This window comes from Raphanus sativus, chromosome 4, assembly GCF_000801105.2.
Source record: "Raphanus sativus cultivar WK10039 chromosome 4, ASM80110v3, whole genome shotgun sequence".
NCBI classification, from domain to species: Eukaryota; Viridiplantae; Streptophyta; class Magnoliopsida; order Brassicales; family Brassicaceae; genus Raphanus; species Raphanus sativus.
Window position 1 is genome coordinate 20,715,989 of NC_079514.1, and position 14,754 is coordinate 20,730,742.

General features: G+C 39.6%; 1 protein-coding gene, 1 long non-coding RNA gene and 1 other non-coding gene across 4 annotated transcripts; all 3 read right to left on the bottom strand.

The window, feature by feature from the left end:
* Positions 1–832: 832 nt before the first annotated feature.
* On the bottom strand, positions 833–3,091 carry LOC130511569 (uncharacterized). Of its 2 annotated transcripts, XR_008945073.1 has the most exons (7): positions 2,421–2,662; positions 2,178–2,344; positions 1,801–2,069; positions 1,552–1,642; positions 1,356–1,407; positions 1,243–1,286; positions 833–1,171 (listed from the first exon to the last, which is right to left on the bottom strand). It is a non-coding gene; the product is annotated as an uncharacterized LOC130511569 (long non-coding RNA). The 2 variants fall into 2 exon arrangements; XR_008945072.1 differs by having other exon boundaries at positions 1,243–1,407; positions 2,421–3,091.
* Positions 3,092–4,647: 1,556 nt separating this feature from the next.
* Positions 4,648–10,949, bottom strand: LOC108855167 (5'-3' exoribonuclease 2). Its single transcript, XM_018628914.2, has 23 exons — positions 10,646–10,949; positions 10,474–10,576; positions 10,305–10,381; positions 9,923–10,114; positions 9,724–9,843; positions 9,557–9,619; positions 9,328–9,477; positions 9,053–9,217; positions 8,730–8,807; positions 8,562–8,648; positions 8,070–8,240; positions 7,777–7,872; positions 7,582–7,677; positions 7,418–7,488; positions 6,849–6,977; positions 6,695–6,771; positions 6,570–6,610; positions 6,403–6,477; positions 6,148–6,305; positions 5,872–5,976; positions 5,704–5,785; positions 5,451–5,545; positions 4,648–5,359 (listed from the first exon to the last, which is right to left on the bottom strand). Exons 1-23 carry the CDS (start codon positions 10,838–10,840, stop codon positions 4,795–4,797), a joined length of 2,991 nt encoding a protein of 996 aa, XP_018484416.2. The 5' UTR covers positions 10,841–10,949; the 3' UTR covers positions 4,648–4,794.
* Positions 10,950–14,103: 3,154 nt separating this feature from the next.
* LOC130512084 (small nucleolar RNA R71) lies at positions 14,104–14,210 on the bottom strand. The gene has a single exon (XR_008945645.1). It is a non-coding gene; the product is annotated as a small nucleolar RNA R71 (small nucleolar RNA).
* Between the last annotated feature and the right edge of the window lie 544 nt (positions 14,211–14,754).

A 14,754-nucleotide genomic window follows, 5' to 3' on the forward strand; every position in this document is an offset into this window, starting at 1 on the left:
GACATATTATGTTGCATAAACCGGTAGAGAAAATGAATTTACCTTCTGGTGAACTCTGTGGTGGCATAGAGGTCAAGGCCTGAAAACAATTTCGTTGGTGCGGTGGTGATGAGGTAGAGGCCACCTGGAGAAATATGATTAGTTAGGCAGCAGTAAGGTTTATCTAATATAATGTAAGTTATAAGGTTGGAAGTAACAAACCTCCAATTTTTTTAGGATTCACACTTGTGACAACCATGACAGAGTGGGTTCTATCTCCAGTATTTAGGAGACACTTAAATACTGCTGCAGTATTGTCCAGTAAACACAAATTCACTTCCATGGTTCTATATGTAAAATTATTAACTTATTAAAGTAAGTATATCAGGGGGGAAATGTGTGATAAATAAGAGTTAGGAGGTACTAACGGAGCGATGAGGAAACGGATGAAAATTGGAGAAGTGACTTCATCGTCCGTAAGGCCATAACCTTTAACTGATTTTATCTCACCAACTACATCTGCAATTTCATGGACAGTCTCACATTAAAAAAATATTGTGTAAATAAAATTGAATATTTTAGTTTCTAAATAGATAGAAACTAACCAGAGAGTTCTAAATTTGTGTTGGCAAGAACTTGGAGATGGTTAAGACAAGAAATGCCACTTTTGGCCCTCCTGGGTCATACCTATGGGAAGCATGAATTTTTGGAAGCTTATCAGTGGACCATGGTTGGTCACTTCTTCAAGACTTGTTTTGGAGGTGAAATGGATAGCGAAAAAATGTTCAGTAGTCTTGTATAGATATGGGCATCTCTCGACCACAAAGTCTGCGACATTGAAGATGGTGCGCTCTTTCAAAGTTGATCGATTCATTGATTTAATAATCCAAAACATAGATAAAATATCAGATATGAAACGAAAAAAAGGAAAAAAAAACAAAGTTGCAAAGAGAAACATAGCTATTAGAAGCTTTTTAAAAAAGATAGATAGTGGTGTTGACGGGGTGGCAGGAACATTTTCTCCCAACTACTCACTGCCACGCTTGCGTTTCTTCTGAGCTTCTGCATTCTCAGGAGGATTTGCCAAAGCACATTCCGCCCCAATCTTGCCTCCTAAATTGGGGGGACCAGAAGACGAACGTGCCAGGCCGACTTTATCCTCACTGCTTGTAGAAATGACTTCAACGTGTTCCTGAGTAACACAAACAGACAGTCTTAAAAAGATGCAATTACCATAAATATAACAATTTTTAGTGAGACAACCTTGACATGGTTCAACATGGGGGAATCTTCAGTGATGGTGGAGACTGTGAAGGTACGGTGGTTAAGAGTGAAATTGAAAGGTGTGACGCGGATCTGAAACATAAACTATTTACCTTCTAGCTCTTCAAGTTATCCTGGGAGACGCTCCTCTCCACCCTCATGCACCTACAGCAAAGTAGCAATTCTCTGAAAAATGCCAAGAATAATCTAAATGGTTTTCCAAAGGCAAGAAATTAACACATCGAAAGCAAGAACAGCAGCTTCCTGCTTGGTTAGTTTTGACATCTCCTTATCAAAAAAAAAACTTACGGTTCAATTAGGAAACTGACAACAACTCTGCTCGTGGCTGAGGTGTTGTTGAGGTCAGACCCCTGCACAGATCTTATCTCACCCATAACATCTGCGGAGTAAAAAAGAAAAAAAATATTTCCTTATACATGTAAAATCAATACTTCATCAATACGTGTAAAACAGAGTTGGTCTTCTCCAATAATTTGCTGAACTTATTTTTATATATAATATTTCATTGTTAAATTTGTTAAAAGGAATAGTACAGACCTGGAAGCTCCAAGTTGGTGTTGGCAAGCATGGTGATCAAAACGCCTCAACATGAATCTGTTCGACTTGATAACATGAGCGTTCACCTAGACTTCATCAAGACGTGTTGAAGGAAGGAAGCGGAGCTGGTACTGATGCTCCGTAACTTTGAACATGTGGGCCACCCTTGCAACTTCAAAACGGTCCAATCGCACAATCGAACCGGATTTCAGAGATTACCGGTACTGGCTGGCCCGGTTCGCCTGTATGAAACCGTGGATCACGGAATCCTGTAAGAAAATCAGAAGGAAACCATTAGTTGGTCCTAAAATTACAGACGACAAAATCAAAAAAACATGAACAGACGCTTCATGTATGAACACAAAAAAAAACATAACCTGTTCATCAAGGAGGAGAATGGTGATACCCATGAACTCTCCATTCTTGCTAATGTTCCTGGAATCCCAGAATCGTATGAGCCGACAGACGACAGACTGGGCGGATCTTCCGAGGCGGAGGGAGTCGAAGGTGGAGTAAGGAACAGCGGCGACGGTGGTTGGAGAAGCTAGTGAAGATATTTTCAAAGAATGAGAGAATCGCAAAATCAAATCAAATCGAGAAGAAAAGGTGTGAGGCTCTACCTCAGAGGAACTCTATATATAAAAGGCTTCTGAAGGAGTTACAGAATGATGAATCGATTCGTGGCCAGAAAACGTGCGCAGAGTGTTAAAGATCGATCTTAAAAGATGGAAACCGGAAGAGGAATAGCCAGAGAAAGATCTAGACAGAGGCGGCAGAATCCCTAAACTTCGTTTCTTTTGTGTTGTCGAGTAGTGGGAAAAAAAGATATGGGTCGAACATAATAAGTGTTTTAAGGAGAAGCTCAAAACAAATAGAAAGTCCACACGCTAAAAACGCTGACGTAGCACGCTGGGAAAGCCCCAAGTCCCCTATTATAATATAGATTACTTACCACTGCATGCGTCTCAGTTTCATGTTCTCGTACTGATTGGGTCGTCTCTTCTTCAGCTTCTTTGTCATTTTTTCGGGGCTCCACTCCATCTCCTTCTTTAGGTTTCTTTTCTTCTTCTCCGGCCTTGTCTTCTTCTACTTCTCCGGATTCCTCCTCTTCTTTTTTCTGATTCCTCCTCTTTCTTCTTCCTCACTTGATTCCTCCCCTTTCTCTTTCTCACTTGATTTTTTCCGCTTTCATCTGCATTTCGGGGACTTTGCTCGGTTCCTGGGTCGACAGATTTGTCCATGGTGTTTGGGTTTACGACGTCATCCCCAGTTACTTCTCCGGAGAATGGGACCATAGCCGTTTCTTCTCCTCCTCCTACACTACTCGAGCTGTTTTCTTTCGTCTTTGGATCGTCTCAATTAAACATGATTTGGGTTTAGATTCTCAATTGACTAGGGTTTTGAAAATTTCTAGAGAAACGCGGTCGATAACAGTGGAATAGATAGTGAGAGAGAGATTCATACAGTGAAACGATTTGCTTTTAAGTTTAACCTTTTATGTTTTTCATTTATTTCTTTACTTTTTAACCGAGCTTTTCAACCAATAAGAGGGAACGTATTCAGGAATCCAATTTCTGAAAATAGGTATCCGATTTTGATGGGTCAGTATTAGATTTAGGTTTGAATAGTCCTAGATTGAATTGTAATTATGTAAGTTTCTTTTGGTTTTATTATCTTTTACTAATTTTTTCTATTTAGATTAACAAGGAGATACAAAGGTGAAATACATTGGAGAGATTCAGGAACTAAAACAGAGCTGGCAAGCCGTTACGAGACCCCCAGAAAATTAAGTTAGGCAAAGAAAAGAACTTCCCTAGAAACTAAAGCCAGCAGACAGCATGCAAGTCCCCGGAAGCCATAAACATAAAAACACACTAAGAATCTAATCAAAAGGGATCTTATCCAACACTTAAAACACTGAATAAACGAAGAACTATTGGGAAGAGAAGGATTTGAAGCAGGACAACACCAAGGTCGAAACTTTATTGATGGAGATCAAATACGTCACTCACTATATTTCTCTGAAACGGTAAAGGAGCCACGATCAGGACCGTATGCTACAACCAAGGAAGACGCAGTGAATAACTGGTTTGCCTGACGACTTCCAGCGACCTGTTACGAATGAGCCGAAGCTCCAAATCCAAAGATTCAAGGATAAGTGATCCGTCTGATCCCAAGAGCTTCATCACCAGAGTCTATTGTCAAACCATAAAAATCGAAGAAGAAACTACTCTGAACAAGAGGAGAGGACCGAAAGCCAACGATCTGATCCAAGATCTTAAAACCATAGAAACACTACACATCGATGATCAAATAACGTGGAACGGACATGCACTCAGTCAGAGAGTAAAAAATCATCTTCGAAATTTTCGATCTAAATCAAGATCCACAATAGAAAGAAACTTAAGTTATTTATATCAAATTTTGAATTTCTATCCCACCGAAGGCTATGCAAGCAAGAAGAGAAACTAAAAGAAAATTTCACATGAATCTCGACCAACGTTGTGTCTGTGTGAGCCCACAAACGCCGGCCGGAAAACAGAGTTGATCGCAGAAGAAGATAAGAGTAGAGAGCTTTTGTTTTTAGAGAGAGAAAATGAAAAGTCTCTTTCTATTCATGATCTGATCTATTTTGGCCCTTATATTTAGATAAATGTTTAATAAATTGATAAAAAGGGGAGAAATGCACGAGAATTTTTTTTTTTCACCCAAGAGAACTGGACAATTGATTCCATCTCCATGAGCTTTATCCAGTTACCATAAAAGATTCAAGATTATCTCAAAAAATTAGTTTGACAAGAACACCACTAAAGCACAACAAACAAACGAACAAGTACAATGGTGAAAGGATGGAAACTGGCTTTCTTTTTAGGTAGCATGTGAAATTAAAGACATGGAACGATCGCTAAAACATTGAGTATCAAAACTGTTTGGTTCAAACAAAACTTCTCCTTCGTTTGCTAGCTCATATTTTGGTTCTGTTTCTTCTACTACCTAAATGTCTTTCTTCTGTCTTCTCCTTTTCTTTAGCTTTCGTTTTGCATTCTTCTCCTCCTCAGTGAGTTCAGCTTGAGCGCATTTGTTTTCTTCCTTCCCCTCAGAGTTTATGTTTCTCTCCTCAGTCGGTCGAGGCCTTTTGTGTTCCAGTCTGTTGTCCTCATTGACTTCACTTCGACGCCTTTTGTTTTCCAGATTGCTTTCTCCTTTGTTTCCTTGCTGCTCATTCTTCGCTCTGTCCCTTCTGTTAGCCAAATTTCTCCCTCTTTTCTCCTTTTCCTTGCGCTTTCTGAATGCAGTCTTCTCCTCGGTGAATTCACTTTGATGGCTTCTGTTTTTCTTCAAAGCTAACTCACACTGAGGGTGTTTCTTCTGTACCACACTCCCCCGGAATGATGCGACTTTCTTCGTCACCTGAATGTTGTGGAATATAGTATTCGGACACAATGCTGGTTCCGAGTTGATGTGCGTCTTACCCGGTTGGGAATCTATTGTCTGTAACACAAGTCTGTGCGCTGCCTTCCCAAGCCTATCCCCCGTAATGGATCCTTGTGGGTTATACCTGCAGACAGTGAGAAAACAGATTTAACACAAGCCGTACATGGAAAGGTCTCCCAAAACTTTGGATACAACAAAAGATTCATAATCTTCACCTCTTTATTTTTATAATCTTTGCAGGAGCTCGTCTTCGATCACCATCTTCATGCCATAGATTAGCTCCACCTTTCAAATCCGCTAGTTGTACAGTCTGTAGACACGACAAATGAAGAACGCTGTAACCACGTACTCGTAAAAACAAGTAGGCTATGTTTTTTGGTTCTAGAAACAGCTTTCTTTATTTTTCACGACAACGTCAAACACAAAATCGGAAGCCAAGTAGATGCAAATAGTAACAATCAACTATACCTTTTTAGGCAACACCACTCCTGGAGGTGGACGAGCAATGTCAGTTCCTCTAAGATCATCTGGAAGTTTGTATATGGCACAACTGTACAAAAAAAAGTGTTAATTTGATATAACTCGAAGAGAGGCAAAAAATAAAAACAAAACCGAAACTCGTGATAAAGGGCTTACATGACTTGATTGGCTAATACATCTTCCATCCCCTCGATGGGGGACCTGAAAGATGAAGGCTGACTATCTCCACCACATAAAGCTAAGTAACCATTCATCCCTTCACTGCAGTTATCAATAAATTTTCGATCTTAATTCTAATTTCCAACTTGGCTTCCTTACTAAATTTAGCCCTTTCCTTTTATAACAAAACTAGAAACAGAAAATCAAATCACTACTAAACCCCTACAGTTATTACCAACCTGAATCAACCATTCTCAATATTTAAACACGAACCTTAGTCCAGGGTCAATTTTTTCTGTAGCTATTTCTCGTTCTTTGTTGCTCAATTTGATAGTACGGCTACTGAGAGAACGGATGAGCTCAGCAAGGGGATGAGATGAAACCACAAAGAGCATGTCAGACAACACACTGTTTCTTCGAACTTCCTCCTTCTGGAAAAATTAAATGGAAGGAAAACAAAGTTACATGTGATTCTTATACAGAAATAAACACTATAAAGTTAATATCTATGCATGAGACAGGCTGTACCGTCAGTGAGTGCTCCACTTTTGCGGCTGCATCCAGAAGACGCTGTTCTTCTATAAAAGGCAGTTTTGCTATACCCTTTACAAGGAAAGATTACATCTCACTTTAGAAATAGTGCAGGCCACCAAACCATCATGTCTGCCTTAATGAGCTGAAAAGAAAAATCAAACCTGCCAAGAATAGCGCTTTCCATTCATGTCAATCTCAAAATCTGCACACAGAAAAAAAGGAAAATGAGAGACATGGATTGGACACTACCTCAATGAAAGAGACTAATTCTAGAAAAACCACATACCGGGAGGATAAAACTCAGCTATAGGTGAATTTGGATCTGTCATCAGTTTCCTAAAACACTCTGGGAGAGCATGTGCACTGAGATAGGTATCCAGTGAGCAAACCAGGGACGGCAGAAAGGGATGATAAACACTCAGAAATACAGATAGAATTACCTTGCAGATGGCAGAACTGCCAGAAGCTGATTGAATGGTTTAAATGGGGAACCTAGTTCGAACTTAATATCTAGCTTATCAAGGCACTTGAGATCAGACGCGAAAGGTGCATAATGATAAGGATAAAACCTGCAAAACAAACACGCAGTTAACCAAAGACAAACAATAGGGAGTAAGGCAAAGTGTGAATCAGTTCGCTCATTTATGCTAAAGTTGCTATTACAAAGGCCATATTGCCTCTAAAACAAGGTTATTATGGAATTAAACCATACTCCAACCGATGTACGCAAAACATAAAACATCTCAGCTGAAAAAACTAAAGGATATGTTTAAGATGGATGGCAAAAATATGATGGAAGCCTTGCCCGGAAAACTTTGTATATTGAACAGTGTACTCAAACTTGAAGAATGATGCGAAAATAAAAAAGGAGCACTAAAATCCTATAAGTATATATTGTTTATCTAGGCGCAGTAATCATCCTGCTTCAAAATATTACAAGAAACGAACACCGAACATAGTGAAATGTGAAAAGTGTATTATATATGTAGAAGGATGACAGGAAACTGACCAATTCCATGAACAAACACCATGATAATAGTAATGCATTATCCAACAAAGACCTTCTGTATACTTCAAAACCTGATCAATAATAACACAACAGTAAATTTGTGCATTACAAGTGACGTAAGCGTAATTTATATTTCATCAAATTCTAGGGATGGGGAAACTCACAACATCCTTGCGTATTTGTTCCATTTCCTCTATCGTCTTAGCTATGAATTTTTCCTCATAGTATCTCTCCCTCCATCCTTGTACACCTAGCCTCACCTGATCATACAACAGCCATGTGAAATAGCCAACGTGATTAGGCAGATGTGAAACACAAGCTCACCAATATTAAGCATTTATGCAGCTGAGAAAAATGACCTTATCTTCTTCTCCTTTTCCTGAACTGAACCCATCTGATTTTTCGCGCAACAGTTTTTTAAGCTTAAACTTCAATTCTTCACTGTTATCTATTTCCTGTAAATCCACTGTGTATTTTAGTATAATTCAAACGAGTAAGTAAAGATCAAGTCCTAAATATTATCAAGCAAGAAAAACAGTATGACTTGAAATGGAGAAAAAAGAAAATAGTTGACAGCATAATCATCTGACAATTTAACCAAAAGGCACAAAGATCGCTAGAAATTTATTGAGATTCATCATCTATTACTTACTTCTTCTTTGATGTTATATTCTGTTTCCACATTCGCCACACTAGTGTTATCTTCCAATGAGGGACGCAATGAATCGGACACTTCAACAAGAGAATCTAGTTGCACAACCGGGTCATAGTTACAATTTCTGCTCGATTGAGCTCGGTCACGACTAAACCTTTCTGATTGCCTCTGTAACAGATATCACAGTAACTCCATTGAAATATCACAGATATTTGTATGGCATGTTTTGAGAAATAAAACTGTTGGATACACTTATCTTCTTACTAAAGATATGCAATTTCTTTCACAAGAAGAGTGCAATACTAGATAGCGATGCAAAATGGCGTTTCAAAACATTCACTTCGTTTAAGCATTTTCTTAGGTTATCTTAAGGAAGTCATCTCAACAAGACGTTCCATGGCCCAATGATATTTCTAATCGTATACCTTCCATCATGATACCTTAGAATGAAAGAAAATGCGGATGACTCAATTATAGAAGGACATTAACCTGGTGGTTTTGTGCTCTCCTTTGAAATATATTATTTTCATAGAGCCCAACGGCCTGGATAAAATGCTCCACATTCTTTAAATTCAGCTGAAAGTTGGGAGATGAAAATTTTAAAAAGAAAATCAAGTAGCCAAATCAAATATAATGAAGAATGTTTAAGCAATGCACCTTGCTTCCATTGCTTAGGTAACTTGCACTTGATCCAAATTCCTTCTTGTACACAGACATAAGTAATTCTATAGCACCCTGCAAGACACCAAAGCTATTATTAAAAAACCTTTTTGATCATTTTTTCAAACTTGTCAAGCTGTTCTAAGCAGGCTCATAGACTTTCATTGACACATCAATTATATTGAACGAACAGAGTATGAGTAAAAAATGCACTAAGCTACTGAATTCCAACTATAAATGAAGACTTCTATATAATCTGTACCCGATATTTTAAAAGCTGGAACAAAAATATAACAACATAAAGCTAAGACAAAACAAACCTCCCGTATCTCCAGTGTAGGCATATGTGGCAGGAAATCATTGCCAACAAAAAAACAGATGAAGACGAAGTCATCAATTATGCGGTCCAAATGTTTTTGCAGTTGCGAGTTAGGTATCTGCATGTCGTGCTCCAAATACTCTGGAAGCGTCCAGATGTTCACGAACTGGCAAAAGATAAGGGAACTTAATGATTATTATGCTAGAGAAATTAATGACCCTTAAACATTGCATGCAATTTTGAAAAATAGTAGTGAAGTGTAACCCTTAAACATACCTGGTATGGCTTCTTAACCACCACATTTGTCTCAGATTTATCAAACAAATCTCCTGCCTTCCTCTTAACCTTGCCCTCACAGTCTGCTGCTCGGTGTCCAAGTTGACCACACAAGAAGCATTTGTCTTGTTCTCCAGGAGTGAAAACAACCTAGGTGAAGTCACCACGAGTCAAAAGAATACCGAAGAAGCAAGTGTTGAGATTATAAAGGAGATAGACTGGTACTAACCTCACGAAGGATTGAAATATGAACTTCGTGTGTGGCCAAAGCCAGCATGATCAAGTCCGCGTCCTGTTATTCACAAATCATAAGAAGAAAGGCCTTAACTATTCGATCAAGATCCCAAATCTAACATGAAGGAACATAAGAAAATAAAATAACAGGAGGTTACATACCAAACCATAGAGACAATGACAAGTGTTGGGGTTGTAACCAGGATGGTTCTTTTGAAGACGTATGTAAGACATGATCTTGTGTTCGCCCTCACCAGGAACATTAGCATCTGAGAGGATAACCTTAAGAAGTAGAAGAAGGAAATCATGATCAAAGCCTGAACTATGAATAAAATAGCCATAAGATATAATTAGTTAGTACCTTAATATTTTTCCAACCAGGGTCAGAATTAAGTCTGACGTGAATGTAGTATTGCAACGCAAATGAGAGAGTAGACATGAACTCCGTTCCAGGAGTAATAACATTAGAGTCAAAAACTTGAGAGTCCAGTTTAGGAGGCAACCTCTTCCCTTGACTCTCAAACTCTTGCCTCAGTCGCTCTTCTTCAGCAGCCTAAAAACAGCAGGGTCAACAGATCCAAATTTCAATCGTTTTCTTTAAAATTGTAACACAGACAGATTCGTGGAGCAAAAGTTATGGCATTTCATGATGGTGGTAATGTAACAACTGTATAGTGAAATAATGAAAGCCCAAGATTGATACATAATTTTTATTTAAAAAAGAAAAGAAAAGAGGTACATACGGCCTCTGCTGCATCTTTTGCAGCTCTAAACCTTCTAGATCTTTGTTGATTCATCTTAGCCCTTGGAGCAACACCATCTAAGAGTAACATATGGAAAAAAAATTACAAGAATGATAAAAGAAAAAATAACAAAACAAGTCAAGTTTCACAGATAGATAAATATACGCACCAATAGCCAAGAATAAAAGCTTCCGAGGTCGAACCATGACGAAAAGTCTGTCTATGTAATCGAACATGCATTGAAACACCTCCGAAAATGTTGTTGGAGAAGCCTGAAGAAACACAGAGAAATTAGTATATATTTGGAGAAAGAAGAGCAGAAAACGAAAGGCGTTAGTTACCCTGTCTTCAGGATGGAAACAAGGATGAATGATTCCGTTCATGTCGAGGTACAGATTGTCATACTCGACGCCGTTTGGATTAGGTTTGCTAGTATCGACCCGAACCTTGGCGTCGAGGGGTTCTTCTTCGATGACATCTTGCAAAATCAATGGATACCTCTCGATTAACCATCTGTAGAACGACGGTACTCCCATCGGAAAATCCTTAAACCCTCTCTCAAGACTTGTGTTGCGGCGGCGGTAGTGGAGCTCGTTAGGTCACTCAGGGATACATCTTGTCTGACGGTTAGTTACCCTTTCAAAAAGAAAAATAAAAATTTGACTTATAATTACAATCCGGCTCATGTTTGGTTCAATTTGGTCAGACCAGATTCAGGAATTTTTTAATTTTATTAGACTACGGAAACTGAAACATTTAATTGCATTTTGTTCTAATCCTAGTGTTCTTGTCTAGAATAGATCGAACTAAAGAGAGAGAGAGAGCCGTATGGCTTAGAGATGAATGAATTGTTATGTTATTCCATGAGTAATGAGTTCCTTATATAGGATTACATAGCTTGTAGACAAAGTCTAATAACTTGAAATAGAGAACAAGTAAATCTAGAACATTCCATAATAGACATCACACAATATTCATAACACTTCCCCTTGATGTCCATTATGCATGTAAGATGCTATCTCGTTAAAAATCGAGATTGTAATGCCATAACCGTCTAGAGTTTGTAATGCGTTTGGAATACTGCCTCGTTAAAACCTTTCCATGGTAAACCCAAAAACCCAATGTGGTAAAAACGGGAAGCCATGGATAGGAAAAAGAGTACAGCCGCATTACTCCCCCTGAAGTGAACATCACTGAAGGCTTCTCAGTGATCGCATACCAATCTGCTGCATAAGCTTCCTGAGCATGCATGTTGGTAATGCCTTAGTGAAGAGGTCGGCTGAGTTCTCGCTTGATCTGACTTGGAGTACCTTGACCTCTCCTTCCTTCTGTAGATCATGGGTGAAGAAGAACTTGGGGAGAACGTGCTTAGTCTTGTCACCCTTGATGTATCCATCCTTAAGCTGAGCTATGCAGGCCGCATTGTCTTCATAAAGAATGGTCGGCCCATCCTTACCATCTGTGATCCCACATGCTGTCCAAATGTGATGTGTCATGAGTCTCAACCAGACACACTCCCTACTTGCTTCATGGATCGCCAATATCTCCGAGTGATTGGATGATGTGGCTGATATAGTCTGCTTGACTGATCTCCATGAAATGGCCGTGCCTCCATATGTGAAACCATAGCCGGTTTGGGGCTTAGCACTGTGTGGGTCGGATTGGTAACCTGCATCAGCAAAATGCTTTCATGATATTCATGGTCCATTTGGATCATATATTTTATCTCTCTTAAATAAATGATGTCTTGCATATTTCCATTGTTTTATCTTCATATTCGCATGCATTTTGATCATCAAAGGCATCATCTAGGCATATCTAGGATGCATTTCATTGCACATGTCCTTATCAGGTGTTAGAGATGCAACATGGTGATCATGGAAGGTTTGAGAGGTGTTTTAGAAGCAAGAGTGATGGTCCAGCTCGTGTGCCTATTTCACTAAGTGTTGCAGCGGCCTTTTGCGTCCACATCGGCCTTTTGTCACGGTGTCATTATGCCGCTGCGAAACCAAGTGTTGGATAATAAAATTGCGTACGTTCAATCGGTTTCCCGCAGCGGTTCTTGAAGCCGCCACGTTACAATCTTGGAGAAAATGAGGCTAAGTGTCCCAGCGGCTTTTGGGCACAGCGGCCTTGAAGCCATGAGTCAGGATACCGCTCCACGTCGAGAGCCAGCGGCCTTGTTACCCACAGCGGCATAGTGGCATGTCATCAAGCCGCTGTGCACCGTGTTTTACGTTGAATTACTATTTTGCCCTCTACGATTTACACACTCTAAACCTATGTTTAAGTTATCATTTTGTAGCCACCAGGCAGATTATCTTTTGTTACTTGGTAAACATCATTCTATTGAAACTTCTTGATCTCTTTTGATCATTGATTCGATTGTTCTTGTTGTTTATCTTATTGATTCCTTATTCTGTTGATGATCAATCTGAAACCTCAAATAGGTTTAAGAATGATCATGAGCCTTAGTGAGTAATCCACCATTGAATTCATGGGTTATGAAGATTTAGGGTGATTAAGTTAGTTCTAGGATGTTTTAGTGTAAATCAAACCTTATTCCTTGCCTAGGAGAGTATTCGTAATGCATCTGTTGAGTTGGCCTCTCAAAAGTTGATCTTTAGACATCTCCCACCTACAAGGTGTTCGATGATATGTCTGAGTCAACTCTCCTTAGCTCTTAACACACTTTACCAAAGACATTTGTTGTTAAGAGTGTTAAGATAGCCAATAGACTTGTTTGTTATGATTGCTTTTATATTATTCAGCCAAAGACATTTGATGTCTGAAATATGTTAGCAAATGAGCATTCATCTAGACATAGAGCTTGTTTAGGATTGTGTCTAAGCTTAAGGTTGATTAGTTTGATTGATTGTTGCCATCCTTAGTTCGAAGCTTGATCACCCAAGGTCTAAATTCATATACCCATGAGTTCTCCTTTCTCATAAAAGAAAGTTCATTGATTTACTGTTTTTATTGTTTAGTTATTGCATTCTAGATTCTAGAAATCATCAAATCATCGATTGCACTTAGATTAAGGAAGTACTTGCATTCTTGGTGCTTTGAATCCCTTGGAATTGGTTCGACATTTCACTCATATTACAACATTTGTTTTAGGAGCTTTGACTATCTTAGCATCAAATTGGCGCCGTTGCCAAGTTCCGAGTTGATTTAAACATTGAGATTTAGTCACTTGCTTGAGACTAAGTCATTTTTCTTTTTCTGTTTACTGATTCTACATTTTCATCCCTCTTTTAATTTCAGGTGTATGAACTTGAGGAGCAAGGGCACATCAGACCTAGTTCCACTTGTACCTGACATCAGAGCACTTGAAAGGGGTATATCGAGACAGAGAAGAACTCAGCAGGATATCGATATGGATCCACCTGCAAACGGTCAAGGGGTTAACCCTTAGCACCCTCCGCGACCTGCTCGACCGATTGGTACCTATGACCGTCCCAACATCAATGGTCATAGGCTTGGCATCAGAGCCCCAGCTGTGGAGGCTAACAACTTTGAGGTCAAACCAGGACTCCTCAACGTGATCGAGAACAACAAGTATCATGGCTTGGCTGTAGAAGACCCATTTGATCACTTGGACAAGTTTGACAGCTACTGTGGTTTGTCAAAGACCAATGGTGTGTCCGAAGATGCCTTCAAACTCAAGCTATTCCCTTTCTCTCTGGGAGATAAGGCACGTCAGTGGGAGAAGTCTCTACCTAGCGACTCCATCACCACCTGGGATGACTGCAAGAGAGCATTCTTGGAGAAATTCTTCTCTACTTCAAGAACTGCTAAGCTAAGAAACGAGATATCCAGTTTCCAGCAGAAGAACTTGGAAGGCTTCAGTGAAGCTTGGGAGAGATTCAAGGGCTACCAAGCTCAGTGTCCACACCATGGTTTCTCCAAAGAGAGCTTGCTGAGCACCTTCTACAGGGGTGCACTTCCTAAGTACAGATCCAGATTGGATACTGCAAGTAATGGGTTCTTCTTGGGGAGAACTGAAGCAGATGCAGAGGAGCTGGTCGACAACATGGTGAAGAGTGACGCAGTCTACAGTGGAGACCATGACAGAGGAGATAGAACTGATGATAAGCAGACGAGGAAAGAGTTAAAGGCTTTGCAGGATAAGATCGACATTCTGATTGCTGATAAGGCTACACAAGAGCAGCTGAACTTCGTTGGTAACCCAGTACAAGAAGCACCTCCTGGTGCTAATGAAGTTGATGGTTTGGAAGGTCAAGAAGAACTGTGTTTCATCAACAACAATGGTAGTTGGTACAAGAAGGAGCCCAATTTTCAGTACAACAACTACCAACAGCGCTCTTACCCAAACAACCAGCCGAATGGTTACCAGCCTAGGAGCAACCAGCAAGGCAACTCTCAGCCTCAGCAGAATCCTCCTCCTGGTTTTCCCAACAAAGGAAACCCATCTTCTCAGCAGCAA